The sequence below is a fragment of the Diaporthe batatas genome (genome assembly GCF_019321695.1).
Source record: "Diaporthe batatas strain CRI 302-4 chromosome Unknown Contig00016, whole genome shotgun sequence".
In the NCBI taxonomy this organism is placed as follows: Eukaryota; Fungi; Ascomycota; class Sordariomycetes; order Diaporthales; family Diaporthaceae; genus Diaporthe; species Diaporthe batatas.
Window position 1 is genome coordinate 508,170 of NW_025408563.1, and position 13,786 is coordinate 521,955.

Consider the following 13,786-nt stretch of genomic DNA (forward strand, 5'->3'; position numbering starts at 1 on the left):
TGTGGCTTCTATACTTGACTCTGTCGTCTCTGACTTGTTCCGCAAATTGGCTTTGGAGGCCCTGAAAAGTTCCGTTGACATGCCCCGGATCGAGATCTGTGCCGGACCTAAGGCAAGTCTCTACTAAAGCTCTTGCGCTGGAGGCCGGGATGTGGTCCTCTTGACTGCTTAATTGAATTCTGCTTTCTGTTACCGGTTAATGTCTAATGGCTTTGGAAGAGGGGTGCGGTGACGGATTATGAGGGGTTGGAAACATCACAGGTACACGTACGTGATGTGAATGTCGATCACTATTTACACTTAATACTCAAAGAAATGACCAAATAAGATAATGCCGTTCAAATTGTAGTCTTCGGCAACAATATAAGTCTCTTCCTTCCGGGGCAATTCTCGGAATAAAACGGCGCCAACTAGGTATACCCTAGGGTAGTTTCACGGAGTTGTTGTTTCTGTGAGGACCCCACGAGATGCGAATGCCTGTGAACTCCAGAAGTGTGACTTTCTCCAAGTTGCTAATCCGGTTGCTTGACCGTCTTATTAGAACTTATGGCCTGATTTCAGATAATTGGCCTTTATTTTCCTATACTAGTATTGGCTTGGGCCAGATTGCGACATAGCACACGTGCATGGTGGGCTCCTCAAGTGAGGGGCCCTGAGCCGGGCAAACTTAGCACCCACTGTGACATTCCTTCAGTCCTAAGAACTTAAACACATGGGTACTGATTTATAAGAATTACAGTAAAATAGGTGTAACAACCGACTAGCAGAGGGCATAACCGCTATCTGCTGACCGACTGATCTGGCACCTGGCTGCCCCAGGGTGCCCCAGGGTGCCCAATCTGCTCTGACCATCCGACCCAGAGAACATTATTTAACAGCTATGCCATCCGTGGTGTTCACGTGCTGCTCACCATCACGGAGCTCTGACTTGCTGGGATCTTTGATGATCATCCCATCGACAACGTGAGCCTCGGTACGTGGGCCGACATAGTACTTCCTTCCCGCGATGTACCAGTAGACCAACGAGAACAGAAGCACAAATGCCAAGATCACAACGGCGTAGTTCATCTGCGGTTCATCCGAATTTAGCAAGAAAAAGGAAAACAAGCAATGGGGGCCAGGAGAACATCTACTCACAGTATCCGCAGCCACGGGCCTCACGGTAGGGAAGAGGAAGATGACAGACACGAAGGCGGTCCACGAGCAGGCCCAGACGTTGACAAAGAAGCTCGCGGGGCCGAGGTGCCAGGGCCCGCGCTCGAACTTGTTGAACAGGAGCTTGCACAGGATGGGGATGCAGTACGACCAGTCCAGCGCGATGGCGCAGAGGTTGAAGATGGCCGAGATGGTGATGTAGCTGCCCAGGCCGATGAGGTTGATGGCGATGCAGATGACCGTGTACAGCCACACGGCGAGGACGGGGGTGTCGGTGCGCCCCCAGATCCTGTACCACACGCGCGAGCCGGGCAGCATCTCGTCGCGGGAGAAGGCCCAGATGGTGCGGCTGCCCGCCTGCAGGGCGGTGATGCACACAAAGTTCATGATGACGAAGGCCGCGACCGCGAAGAAGATGGCCGCGCGCTTGCCCATGACGTTGTAGTAGATCTGCACGACGGGCTGCTCGATGGCCGAGGCGAGGATGTTCCGGGACGGGTCCTCCGAGGCCAGGTCCAGGGGCCCCATGCAGAAGGCCAGGACGATGGTGAAGAGCCAGCCGACGACGTAGGTGAAGCCCAGGGCCGAGGAGATGGCTGTCGGGACGGTTACGGCTGGGTTTCTTGTTTCTTCGGCGATGCTGCGGGTGTCGGTCAGTCCTGCCATCTTTCTTATGTTGGCCTGGCGCGTGGAATCCATGCGTTTGCCTTGTGAGCTGTGGCCGTGGTGGGGAGGGCACCTACTGCGCTGCGGCATCGTAATCGGTCATGACTGGGTTCAGGAAATGTCAGCATCGAGACCTGCGATGGGCGTCTCACAGTATCATGAACCCGTCAGGGCAGTGGCGAAACTTACCCCATGCTACTGAAAGGAACCCGAACAGGAAGCTGAATCCGGGTGGGTTCCACCCGGAGTCAGGGGTGACCTCGGTGAAGACATAGCTGGCGGTGTTCTTGTCCTTCTGGAGAACGAGGAGCGCAACGCAGCAAGAGAACAGGACTGCTATGTGGATGACAGCGTACGTGCTGGCAATCTTGGACAGCCAGGCGGTGTTCAGGCAGTTTACAAGTGCGTGGAAGATAGACAGAGCGGCCATCACCCCGATGATATGTCCCTGCAATCGGTTAGTTATTGGTGACCCTCCGCGTTATTGCGTACCGGGCACGAGTCTGGACAGATGCAGACGGCATCTTACCTGAGTCGGTGAGTAGGTGAAGTCGGAGCCGATGGCCACGGCAGCCAGCAACATCTGAGAAGCACCATAGCTGGACGAGGCGCTACCGCAGATCTGACCGATGAGGTTTAACCAGCCTAGAAACACACACACCATCAGCGACCTACGAGATGCAAACATCTGGGCGGCGAGACATGAGATATCTGCAAGTCACTCACCATCGATCCACGCAATGACGGGCACCCACTTCTCAGGCGCGAGGTACTTGATGGTGAAGTACATAGCCCCTTCACAAGATCATCACGGTCAGCACGTGCCCTCAAGGAACAACAACAGCACCAGCATACCAGAAGTCGGATAGGCCGAGGCGACCTCTGAGATGGAGAGGGCCAGGCACATGGCGCCGATGCCGGCTATCAGCCAGCACCACACGGCCGACGCGGCGCCGCCGGCGTACAGCGGGTACGAGTACGTGGTCATGACGGTGCCGTAGAGCCCCGAGATGGACAGCGCGAAGCTGAAGGCGGACCACAGGCCGAACTCGCGCTTGAAGACCTGTCCGGCGTCGGCGCGCCCTCGTCAGACCCGGGTTGTTCCTACACAACATCAATGCTCTGTTAAGTTACTCACCGGCTTGTAGCCCATGGCCGCGAGGGCGATGTCGGCATCGCTGGCGTCGATGACCTTCTCCGCCCCTTGGGGGTGGGCGGCTGCGTCCGCGGCGGATATCCCGTCTTTGGAGTCCGCCATGGTCGCGATCTAACAGGCGGCAGGTCTGAGGCGGCGGGTGGGAAGTATCAATCGGCTCGTTGGATGTGTCCAGAGATGTTAGCCGACGGCATAGATGATATTCTAGTCCGTGCCTAGTCGCGTAAGACCAGTTCCCGAGACCGAGACGGGCGTGCTTGAGCGCGCAAGTGGTTGAAAAAAAAAAGTAAAGAGAACTGCAAGCAAGAGCCTCGGTGCGCCAGTAGATCTAGAGGAGGGTGTGGCCCAAAAGATAAGCAACGGCGTAAGCGGGGGGTTCTCACCGGCATTTTAATCAAAATAGGACGCGGCGGGTTGGGAATGTCGCACTTCAAGGGCCCAAGTCCCTGGCAGTGGCTGCCCCTAGCGGCCAGGGCACTCAGGAAGCTAGAGGGCCGACGAACAAGCGGACAGGACGAGCTTGTGTATGTCCGGAAGGATTCGCTCGCTGGCGACCCCATCCTTGCCGTGGTGACAGAGAAGCTGACGGGAGTGCCGGGATAGTCACGCCCGAGTCAATAATTATACAGTATACAGTCCGAATGGTTACATGCGTGCTGCTCTGCTTGGCTTGGCCTGATTTCCATCCACAAGATCCTCACATGCGCCCCCCCCCCCTCCCCAGCTGGAATGCGCCCATGCTGCCAATGCCAATGTTGTGTGATCATGTAAGTTGTCGGGGCGGCGCTTGTTCTTGCGGGGACCCGTACCCAGGGACGCTACACCCGGCCGGCTGGTGAAGCTTGTCCAAGGCTTGACTGTGACTGGCATCTTGGCGGGGCGCTAGAGACGTCTAGACAACGGCCGAGACACAACGACCACGCGCTGCGGTAGTGGGGGCGACGGGGTGGGTGGACAGATCCGGCTAGCTGCTGTCTTCTCGTTGGGTTAGTTGCCCCGGTCAGAGGTACGGAGTAGTGGGTCATCAGCGACGGGTGAATGGGCGGCACATGTGGAAATCCACGGATTCTACACGTGCAGAGTTGTCTGTCGGGGGGCATGACAGGGGACACGAGCATCCTGGCATGCGGTCTCTGGTTGGAGATAAGGGCTGTGCGATGTTCCAATGTTTCAGATAAGCATGTCGAATTCGATGACGGCTCCTTATCAAGACGTCCACTCCCAGTCTCGTCCATTCCGATACCCTGACCTCGGCTGCGGTCTGGACCATGGATGCCCACCTGTGCTGTTGCATCCGGGCCAGCCTCAACACTTGTTCAGCTTTGCCATGAAACAGTCACATCCCGTGGGATAGATCTTCTCCACAATCACATTACTTCACACCTCATAAATAAATTTGTGGAGGTTATGAAAATGCCCCAAAAACATTGACGTTGTCCCGTGGTCATTTGAACACTACATATGTAATATCAACCTAGTCTTCCTGGGCCCTCACCTTCATGGCCTCCATCTTCCTGTCATAGCTGAGAGAGTAGAGGACCTCCTTCATATCATCGTTGCAAGGCTCCGGCTCCTCGCGGAAGAACATCTTGTCCATGAAGACCTCCACGGCCACGCCATCTGCACCCTGCTCAGTGTCGACCTCCTTGCCGGTCGAGTCACGCATCGTCCCACCACTGACCAACATCTCCACGGCCGAGACGACCGTCTCGATCGGGGTGAACAGGTGCTGCGGGTACGTCTCCCACATCCCGGGCCCCATCAGGGGCGTCTTGACGATGCTCGGCAGGACGGCGCCGGTCCTGATGCCGTCTGTCCTCCTCAGCACGGGCGCGATGGAACGCATGAAGTTCAGCACGCCCGCCTTTGCCGCCGCATACCACGGCGTGAACTCCTGTTTATACTACAGCACAATGTCAGCCCACGCCAGCGGTGTCGAGCCACCCGTGTGCTCAAATCCCCAGGGCACGGCGCCTTACCAGCCCCACGATGCTCGACGTCACGACCAGGACGGCACCCCTCCCGCCGGCCGGGTTCGCGCGGAAGTAGTGCTGGGCCAGGTAGCTCGTCGCGATGACGCCCTTGAGGTTGATCTCGACGGACATGTCCCTGGGCTCGGGCGGGGGCCCGGCGGCGGCGGCGACGTCGTGCCTCGCGTAGAAGTCGCCCTTCTCGAGGATGCCCGCGTTGGCGAAGACGAAGTCGAGCCTCGACCCCTCCTGCGTGTAGGTCTCGTGGAACGCCGAGGACAGGGACGCCCACGACGTCACGTCGGCCCTGTGGAAGACCGTGTTGGGCAGGCGGGCGGCCACCGCGCTGCCTGCGTCGGCGTTGAGGTCCAGGATGTGGACCCGCCACCCCTTTGACAGGAGCGCCTCCGTGACGGCCAGCCCGAAGCCCGAGGCCCCGCCGGTGATGATTGCTACTTTTGGGGGGGACATGTTTGAGATGTTAATTGAATGCTAATAGGGACAGACGGCCAGAACGCTGTTGAAGTCATGTGGGTTTATGGTAGATATTTGTGTAGATGCCATCCTCACCACATGCTGTGACATCCACATGATGCCAATGTGTGGCAATTCAATGCCCCAGAACCTCTAGCTTGGAACATGTCTGTGAGGGGTGCTGCGGGTTTACAATCCCGGGTAGCCTCGATTGGCCCCGCGGGGCATTTTGGTGCCAAGCAAGCTGGGAAAGCTCAAGCATGACACTTGCGGGATGGGAAACGTTCTCTGGAAACAGCCTTGGTTGCCCAGTTGGACCAATTGGTGCAGCCAAGTGCTTGGTGCATATGCCAGCTCTCCACAGACTTGGGAATCAAGTGTTGGCCGAATCGTCCTTGCACTGGAAGACATCAAGCCCCATGATGGAAAAGCTTGAGTATTGTAGCTGATACTGGTGGCTGGGCCTACAAAAATGGAATTTTGTATTTGTTACTTTGACTCTGGTGTTTAGGAGCACTCTGCACCTGGGTACTTAAGTACCTAGGTAGGTAGTAAGTGCCAAGGTGGTATGGAGCCGAGTGAAGCCTGAGCTCTGTGGTACCTAGGTACTTAAGCCAAAAGATCACAATATAAGTCACACCAGACTTCGAACGCAGCACTCATAAGAACCACACCAGCAAATTTTGTATCTTTTCTGCAGCAGTGGCTGCTGTCTTTCATCACGAAAGCCCAGAGAATTGTTGGGATGAGAAAGTTGAGAGGAACTCCAGAGCCTTGTTCTCATGTCTTGGCAGCTTTTGCATTAAAGCTTGTGGGTGACTTCTTCACATGTGCAGCATCAAGGCATGGGTTGAGCAGAGCTTTGGGCAATGGAGATGTCTGGAGTGTTCTGCTTGCCATTCCTAACTTCAGGTGCTGAATTACAGCACCAACAGTCAGCTCCAGGACAGACCTCTTGGTCATTTGTGGTTATGTGGACCTAGCAAGGCAGGATTGTGTCATAGTCTCCCTTCAGCCAAGGCAGTTTGAGTTGTCTGTGCTGCCAGTGGCCCTTAAGCACCGTCATGCCCCCTCAATGGCAAGAGGTCAATCCATTTCTTGCAGGGGTGCTGAGTCCAGATACCCAGGTACAAACAGTGCTGTGGTGTGTTGTGGTTCCAATATCCAAACGCCATCTGGTGTACACACCTCTTCTTGCAACAAACGAAAGAGAAAGACAAACACAAAAATCGGAACCAATATTTTTCCGGGCCTGCCTCCTTCCCAAAAAGCCTTGACCTTCAATCTTTTCCCCTCCCCTCCGACTCAACACCTCCATCCCTCGACCACACCCACAACCAACCTCAACCCGTCCCCCTTCCACCCTCACCACCACCTTGCACACCTCCTTGCAGCACAAAGAGTTGTACACTACTTACTGCTGATCAACCCAATCACCAATTGCCCATCATGAGGGTAAGTCTCTGTCCATCCAAACGTCATCGCGGTCCTTGCACGCTGCTGATTGAAGTCATCGCAGTTCTTCCTCATGGTCTGGGGCATACTGCTTGCCCTCCTGGGCGTGGTCTCCGCCACTCCAGCCCCAACACCCGCGACGCCTGACCAGGCAACCCGTGTGATCATCGGCCCTCGTCGCCATGGCTACTCCGACCTTCCTTCCAGCGTCCTTGTGTACAACGCCCGTGAGCCTGCCAATGCGATCCCTCAATGGGTGACAGCGTCCGACCCCACCACTGGCGAGGACGCCATCATCTACAACCGAAACGAGATCTACAACGCCCTCTGGGTAAGTGTTGTCCACCCCCACCGACTTCTCTGGCTTGGTGCTGACCCGCTTTGTTTTTTTTTCACACGCAGCAAGGCTATGAGACGTTGCAGCGCACCCGTGACACGGAGCCTGGAGAGCCGCTCGCCTTTGGAAAGTAGGTTTCCAGAAATCCCAGCCAAATGTGTGATGCGAGCCTGCGGTGTGTGCTGACAGTCCCAGTGTTCTCTACCCCGCTGGCCTCATTCCTGGGCTCTACTACCTGGAAGACACCCACTACGGACGATATGGCGAATCGGTCGAGGTTGACTTGTACATGTGGCCACTGCTGTGGACCAATGGTTACACTGGTAAGTAATCATCGCATCGTCACATCATCGCATCATCACATCGTCCGTCAGGCCTGAGCAGAGAGGCAGCACCTCAAGACTTGGTTCAACTGACAGGCAACAGGACACAACCAGAACCCAGGTGATGACCGTGTTGTATTCAACGCGGACGGCGTCTACCTCGGAGTCATCACCCGTCGCCCCACTGTTTTTTCTCTGACCAGCGGAGGAGGCTACAGGTGGTGCCCCCCGTCAAACGTCCGCGGCCAATGGGTGGCCCAATGGATCGGCGGAACTCGAGGCTGGGACTACACTGGAGTCCCAGGAGACGGTGCTGAGCTGCATTATGTCGCACCCAACCGCTGGAACGTAGCCGACAGCCAGCGAAGCTGGTGGTGAGTAAAAGAAACACATCCATTGCCTTGGCAAACAAGGTCCAAGGTCAGGTTGCAAACGTGCTGACCCCCATCGTTTGCAGGTGGCGTGCGAACCCAGGTGGCCACCCACCGACGGGGAGCCACGACAAGATGTACAACTCGTCGGTCCCTGAGGACTACAACAACCCCCTCGACTTCCCGCCGGCTGACAACTCCACCGGCGTCTGGCAGACCTACGTGCCGCCGAGCAACACCACGGCCAACCTCACCCACGAGTTTGCGCCGTTTGACTGCCAGCTCGCTTTCGAACGCGGGGCTGGAGCCTACCATCAGAGCTGCCAGACCCACTGGGAGCCCGGCTCGACGAGCATGTTGGTCCGAATCACGATCTCGGGCACAGGGTAAGCATGCCAGTATATACACTTTTCCCCGAGATAACCGCTAACAAGAACACAGCCAATCCACCACCGACTGGTGCAGGAACATCATCTACAACATGCACGACCAGGTAAGTTCCCCCCAAGGCCCCTACCCACCGACCGTCAAGAACCCACCCGCACAGTGTCGCAAGTACCCAACTAACGAGCCCTGTGCCCCCCCCCCCACCCCCCAGTGCGGCGACAAGTTCAGCCTCGTCAACCACCAGTACGCATGCGACTACCAGTACCCAGGGACCGCGACCTTCTCCAAGGTGACGGACCCCAAGGATCCGGAGTACCTCAACTTCTACTTCGGCATCGACATGCACTTCTATCTGGCGTGGCCGTGGGCCGCGGCCGACTCGGACCACAAGTGCATGGCCGAGGCCGTCGAGATGTCCAGCTGCCTGAGCGCCGGCGTCAAGTCGCGCAACGGCAAGTGGTGCCGCAGCCTGGACTGGAAGCCGGATACCCCTGTCATGGAGTGGTCGGATGATATGGGCCCTGCCTAAGGGCTTTGGTGGAACTGGAGCTTGGGGGGGATTTGATCTGGGGTGTTTTGACGATAGCTGAGGGGGTGTAGCTGTGTCCCACCCGTAATAGCGTGTCGATTTGGCAGCATGAATGTTGTCGGCAGCTTTGCTGATTGTTAATCGGACTTGAATTTCCATCGTCCTGAATCTTCGTGTCATGGCTTTGTGAGGAGTTCATCCTAACAAGATATACTCTGCCACCCGTCTGGGGTTGTTGTCAGGCGAGGCAGCTCGACAGCAGCCGGTGAGCACATATCTCTTTCTCGACGGCAAAGCCACTCTTCATGGCCTTGAGCATACACCCGTGTCGGCCTCTTGGACGATGACCATGCAGACATGACCTAACAGCCTCCAGACCGACCACCTCACGCTCAAGCCAGCAGGGCACCTACCTACCCGGCAGTGAGCCCATTCACTCACCCACTGACGTGCACGCACAAACGCGCATTCGGAGACAGGATCAAATTTCTTCCCTACCTAGGTGCGCACAAAGGGCATCTCCATTCCGCCTCCAAAATCCACAAATATGAACCTGGAGGCCGGTGCCAGCCCTTGACCTCGAAACCTCGCGTCCGCTTCCTCGAAAGGCCCAAGGCCCCTCTACTCTTCTATCTCCCGACCCAGCCAGCAGGGCTGAGCAACACGTTCAGGGTGGCAGTCCCCGCCTGCTGCCACCTCCTTGGTGTTGGTGCCTTTCTGGACTGGGGATGACGTAGTCCGCCGTCATGTTCTTCCGAGTCTCGGGTGACACCTTCGTTGAGGCCTTATCGACGAGGCCGTCAGCCTCGAGGCAGCTCAAGCGCTGTGAGACGGGTGCCCAAGTTGTCACAGGCCACGCCCTCGTACCTGGAAAAGAGGCCCCAGCAACGGGGACCCTCACAATACCACAAGCAAGGACGCCGTGAGAGCCACACACGCCAGCCACATTTAACGCCTGCGCCAGCCCCAGGGACCGGACGCCCGTCCACAACAAGCCGCCCAGCCCAGGTCTCTCCTCGAAAACAGCCGATCCGGCCTCCCGGCCTCCCAGACAGATAAGGCCATACAACTGAGCGCCCATCCGGCCATGACCAGTCACCGTCACTTATGGTGGCTTCGTCTTGGATCGGCCAGCCACATGACCTGTTCAGGATTCGGGGGTCGAGGCATGCATGTCAGAACGTTTGAAAAGGAAAGAAAAAGGGCCCTACACCTGTGGGATGCGCAATATTACTTGCGTGCTTCTGGAAGTAAAGATTAAGTGCACATGGCGCATCTACCATTAAACTTTGGCCACCAACATTGGAATTCAGACAGAACGGCACTGAGGGCATGTGACCAGAACCTGCCCCCCCCCCCGGGAGTAAACATATCGCTTTCTGTTACTCTTCTTCCTGGGCTTCATCAACAGATCGTCGAACTTTCAAATCCCATACCCCACGATCTATCACGACTTCCGCCGTGACACCCTCGAGCAGCGGCGTGCCCTCCTCGGTGTACCGCAGGAACCATTCCAGCAAGTCCGGAATGGTATCAAACACCTGCGTCTGCCCTACCTCGCAATAGACAAACTTCCAAGTCCAACTCCCATCCTCCTCCTGTACAAATACACAAATCCATTGGCATTCGATTGTCGTGCCTGGCTCCCATCCTAGGGCGATCCTTCCGCCAAAATCACCCTCTAGGTTTGTGTCCTCAGGCGACAATATACGAGAGGAAATAGTGGCATGATCCACCCCACCCTCGCTGGTCCACAAGCTCTTGGGATACATCGTCTGCTCATGGGGCAGCCCCGGGCCGCAGATGCCGGTGACATGTCGACCCAGCACCCGGAACTCCTCCGGGGCCGAGATGATCTCCCTGACGTCCGCGGGGGCCTTCTCCTTCAGCGCGGATTCAAGTGCCTGAAAGAAGGGCTCGACACTGCGGGCGCGCGCCTCCGGGTCGAGATCGCCGCCCACGGTACCATCTAGGCGCAGCCGCGCCGCCAGCTCATCGTAGCGGCCCATGAGCTCGGCCGGCCCGGCCAGGAAGTCCAGCTCGTCCTCCACGAGGTCGGCCACCTGGCCCATCCGTTCCTTGTCCATCTCCTCCTCGGTGAACTCGGCTGCCGTCTCCTCGTCGGCATACCCGGCGCCCACGATGGCGTCGACGAAGACTTGCAGCTCGCGCCTGTTCCGCTCGGCTGTGACTCTGCGGTAGTTGGCCAGCGCGGCCTCGATCTCTTCTGCTGTGGACTTCATGGTGGTGGAGGTTTGTGGCTTACTTGTCGCTGGCTGTGCTGTGTGCTGTGCCAATCATTGATGTCTGTTTGCGCCGGTCGTAAAAAGCTCCTGCTTCATTTCCGCTGCTGCCTGCGGGCATGCCAAGCCGATCTCAGCCTCTGTCTGAGAAAAACGAAGTTGCGCCCCCCCCCCCGGCTAAATTACCCCTGTTCAAAAGTTAAACTAATCTCTTAACTCTCTTTTAAGAGTAATTTTCTTTTAATAACTCTTTTAATACTTAATTTAAAAATATATAAAAAATATATTTATAATCTCTATATAAATATATTTTAAAATATTTATTATAAGCTTATATTATAAAAGGTATAGAGGCTATTAGGTTAATAAAATAAGAAAGTACACAGACCTATTAGTTAGTTTTATTAGTAATTAACCTCTAACTTTAATAATATAAAGACTTTTAATAAAAATTATTTTAAAAATTTATATTTATAAAGATATTTATAAGGATTATAAAAATATTTTTTATATATTTTTAAATTAAGTATAAAGAGAGCTATTAAAAGAAGTGTATTTTAAAAGGGAGTTAAGAGATTGGTTTAACTTTTTGAACAGGGGTTATTTAACCGGGGGGGGGCGCAACTTCGTTTTTCTCAGACAGCTAGAGCCACAATGGCTTAGCACCCAAGAATGATAAGGGTCCTGGTATGTGGGCTTTTTGGAGCATATGAACTAATGGGAAGACTAACAGTAGGTTTTCTTGGTCCAGCCCATCCGGCCCCATATTCCCTAGACGTGGTAGAGTCCGAACCCCTTCACTTTTCGCATGGAGTGGAGACCATGAGAGGCCTGCGAGCTATCATTAACCAAGCCGAATCCACGGAGTACTGCTGGGCGCGCAACATATGTGTGTACAACTGTGCCTAAGCCTTCCCGTGACCAGCCGAAATCGTGTTGCTTCGCTTGCTCGGTGGGGGGGGGGGGGATTCCAGAAATGTTCGAGTAAGAACATTGCGCTTTGCGGCAACATTGAACCGCGACTTAGCGTCTGATTATGCTACAGATGTCCCGTAGTTGTAAAACATCGTGCTGGCCGGTCAGGTCATACCACAAGGTTCACAAAATGGCCCGTCCTATTCCCAGCACATTGGATACCCTGGCATAGTCTTAAGGGAACTTATTTGTTGTTCTATCCCCGCCCCCAACACAATTTGTACATTTGGTTCACACAGGAAGATTATATGCTGCGTGGTGGCCTCCTATGATATTGGCACTGCCGCAGCTGCCTTCATAGGAACTTAAGCAGATAGGCCCTGGGTAAGGAATTTATAAATCGCAAGAACCCAAGAAGAAGGTGTGATGAGAAGATATATCTGATTTTACTGAGTCAAATAACCACCGTCCATTACCAGACACGAGCCATGTACAAAATTACTTCGAGAGCCCAACAGCCAAACAACGCCCTCGGCGATTTCTTCCGGTAATCCGAAACGCTTCATTGGCGTCCAGTCGTTGACCTTGATGAGTGCGTTGTCCCTCATCGCGCCAGGCGCATCCGTGAGCGGCGTCTTGATATACCCCGGGGCGATTGCGTTGCACTTGATCTCGGGGTAGTCGAGAGACGCCGTCCTTGTGAGACCTGCCACTCCGTGTTTGGCGGCCGTGTAGGCGCCTGAGTGGCGCAGCCCGGCGATGGCTGATAGCGAGGCGATGTTCACGATCGCCCCGCGCTGTAAGGGTGCATATGTTCTGGGGCTGTTGTCAGCAAGATGGAATCGAGCCAGGGCTGATGGGGGAACTCGCTTTGGTGAAGCCGGGGGGTCCTGCGTGATCATGTGGTTGATCTCCGCCTTCATGCAGAGGAAGACGCCCGTCATGTTGATGCCCATCATGCGATCCCAGTCCTTCACATCTGTCTCGGCAAGCGGCTTCTTCAGGCCTATTCCAGCGCAGTTGACTGCGTAGTCGAGCCTTCCAAAGGTCTCTGTCGTCTGCTTGATCATATTCGTGACCGAGTCTTCATTTCGGACATCAACATTGATCGTGATGCACTTGAAGTCCTTATTGGTAGCAGTTTCGGTGAGTTCCTTCTGGACCGCTGCAAGGGCGTCTGCATTTATGTCTGCAACTGCAATTCCAGAACATGCATCGCGAGCCAGGAGTCGAACGATGGCACGCCCAATACCGGAGGCGCCTCCTGTTACGAGAGCATACCCGGGAACGCCCAGAGAGGAAACGGGCAGAGTAGATTCCGGTGAAGTCATGGTGTGCTGGGCAGATGATGGAAGGATTATTCATTCAGACTCTACGTTAAACCTACAGCAATAGGCATAACTCACGGCCTTTAAATCCCCATGAGGGTATAGGAATTAATTGCATAATAGCAACTATCAAACGCCACACGTTATCCCACTCGTAGCCGAGGAAGGGAGTCGGAACTCCATGCCACCTGGGCAGTTGATAATCCTCCCGGAAATACAATGCCGTCATAGCCCATCCGACCCACAAATTACCGACCATACTGCTGCCATCCCGACCGCGCCAACGCGGAGACTGCCTGCGGTGTCTAGGTACCTACGTAGCCGGCATGATGCAGACATGGACCTCCTCGCTGCAGCACCAGTGCCAGAAAAACCTTGCAACGGAAGACTCCAGAGTTTTCTTTTGGTCGTTTCACTGGTCAAAACATGGTCTATAATCTTATGTAGAATTCAAGGACAATGTTACGAAAGAATGCA

At 55.2% G+C, this 13,786-nt stretch overlaps 5 protein-coding genes across 5 annotated transcripts; 1 reads left to right on the forward strand and 4 right to left on the reverse strand.

Moving 5' to 3' along the window:
• Nucleotides 1-704: 704 nt before the first annotated feature.
• KVR01_011584 (uncharacterized protein) lies at nucleotides 705-3,199 on the reverse strand. The gene is made up of 8 exons (XM_044785970.1): nucleotides 2,960-3,199; nucleotides 2,677-2,884; nucleotides 2,548-2,616; nucleotides 2,351-2,466; nucleotides 2,011-2,269; nucleotides 1,899-1,926; nucleotides 1,138-1,795; nucleotides 705-1,068 (listed from the first exon to the last, which is right to left on the reverse strand). Exons 1-8 carry the CDS (start codon nucleotides 3,077-3,079, stop codon nucleotides 868-870), a joined length of 1,659 nt encoding a protein of 552 aa, XP_044639293.1. The 5' UTR covers nucleotides 3,080-3,199; the 3' UTR covers nucleotides 705-867.
• Nucleotides 3,200-4,451: 1,252 nt separating this feature from the next.
• KVR01_011716 (uncharacterized protein) lies at nucleotides 4,452-5,418 on the reverse strand (the record flags this gene model as incomplete). Its single annotated transcript, XM_044781586.1, has 2 exons — nucleotides 4,452-4,880; nucleotides 4,957-5,418. 2 exons carry the CDS (start codon nucleotides 5,416-5,418, stop codon nucleotides 4,452-4,454), a joined length of 891 nt encoding a protein of 296 aa, XP_044639425.1.
• Nucleotides 5,419-6,758: 1,340 nt separating this feature from the next.
• On the forward strand, nucleotides 6,759-8,823 carry KVR01_011666 (uncharacterized protein; the record flags this gene model as incomplete). The annotated part of the gene is made up of 8 exons (XM_044793101.1): nucleotides 6,759-6,876; nucleotides 6,941-7,207; nucleotides 7,279-7,343; nucleotides 7,409-7,536; nucleotides 7,640-7,910; nucleotides 7,994-8,293; nucleotides 8,349-8,400; nucleotides 8,506-8,823. Exons 1-8 carry the CDS (start codon nucleotides 6,871-6,873, stop codon nucleotides 8,821-8,823), a joined length of 1,407 nt encoding a protein of 468 aa, XP_044639375.1. The 5' UTR covers nucleotides 6,759-6,870.
• A 1,251-nt stretch (nucleotides 8,824-10,074) lies between these two features.
• Nucleotides 10,075-11,153, reverse strand: KVR01_011663 (uncharacterized protein). The gene has a single exon (XM_044783217.1). It carries the CDS (start codon nucleotides 11,064-11,066, stop codon nucleotides 10,206-10,208), a length of 861 nt encoding a protein of 286 aa, XP_044639372.1. The 5' UTR covers nucleotides 11,067-11,153; the 3' UTR covers nucleotides 10,075-10,205.
• A 1,274-nt stretch (nucleotides 11,154-12,427) lies between these two features.
• Nucleotides 12,428-13,312, reverse strand: KVR01_011503 (uncharacterized protein; the record flags this gene model as incomplete). Its single annotated transcript, XM_044788568.1, has 2 exons — nucleotides 12,428-12,778; nucleotides 12,848-13,312. 2 exons carry the CDS (start codon nucleotides 13,310-13,312, stop codon nucleotides 12,428-12,430), a joined length of 816 nt encoding a protein of 271 aa, XP_044639212.1.
• Between the last annotated feature and the right edge of the window lie 474 nt (nucleotides 13,313-13,786).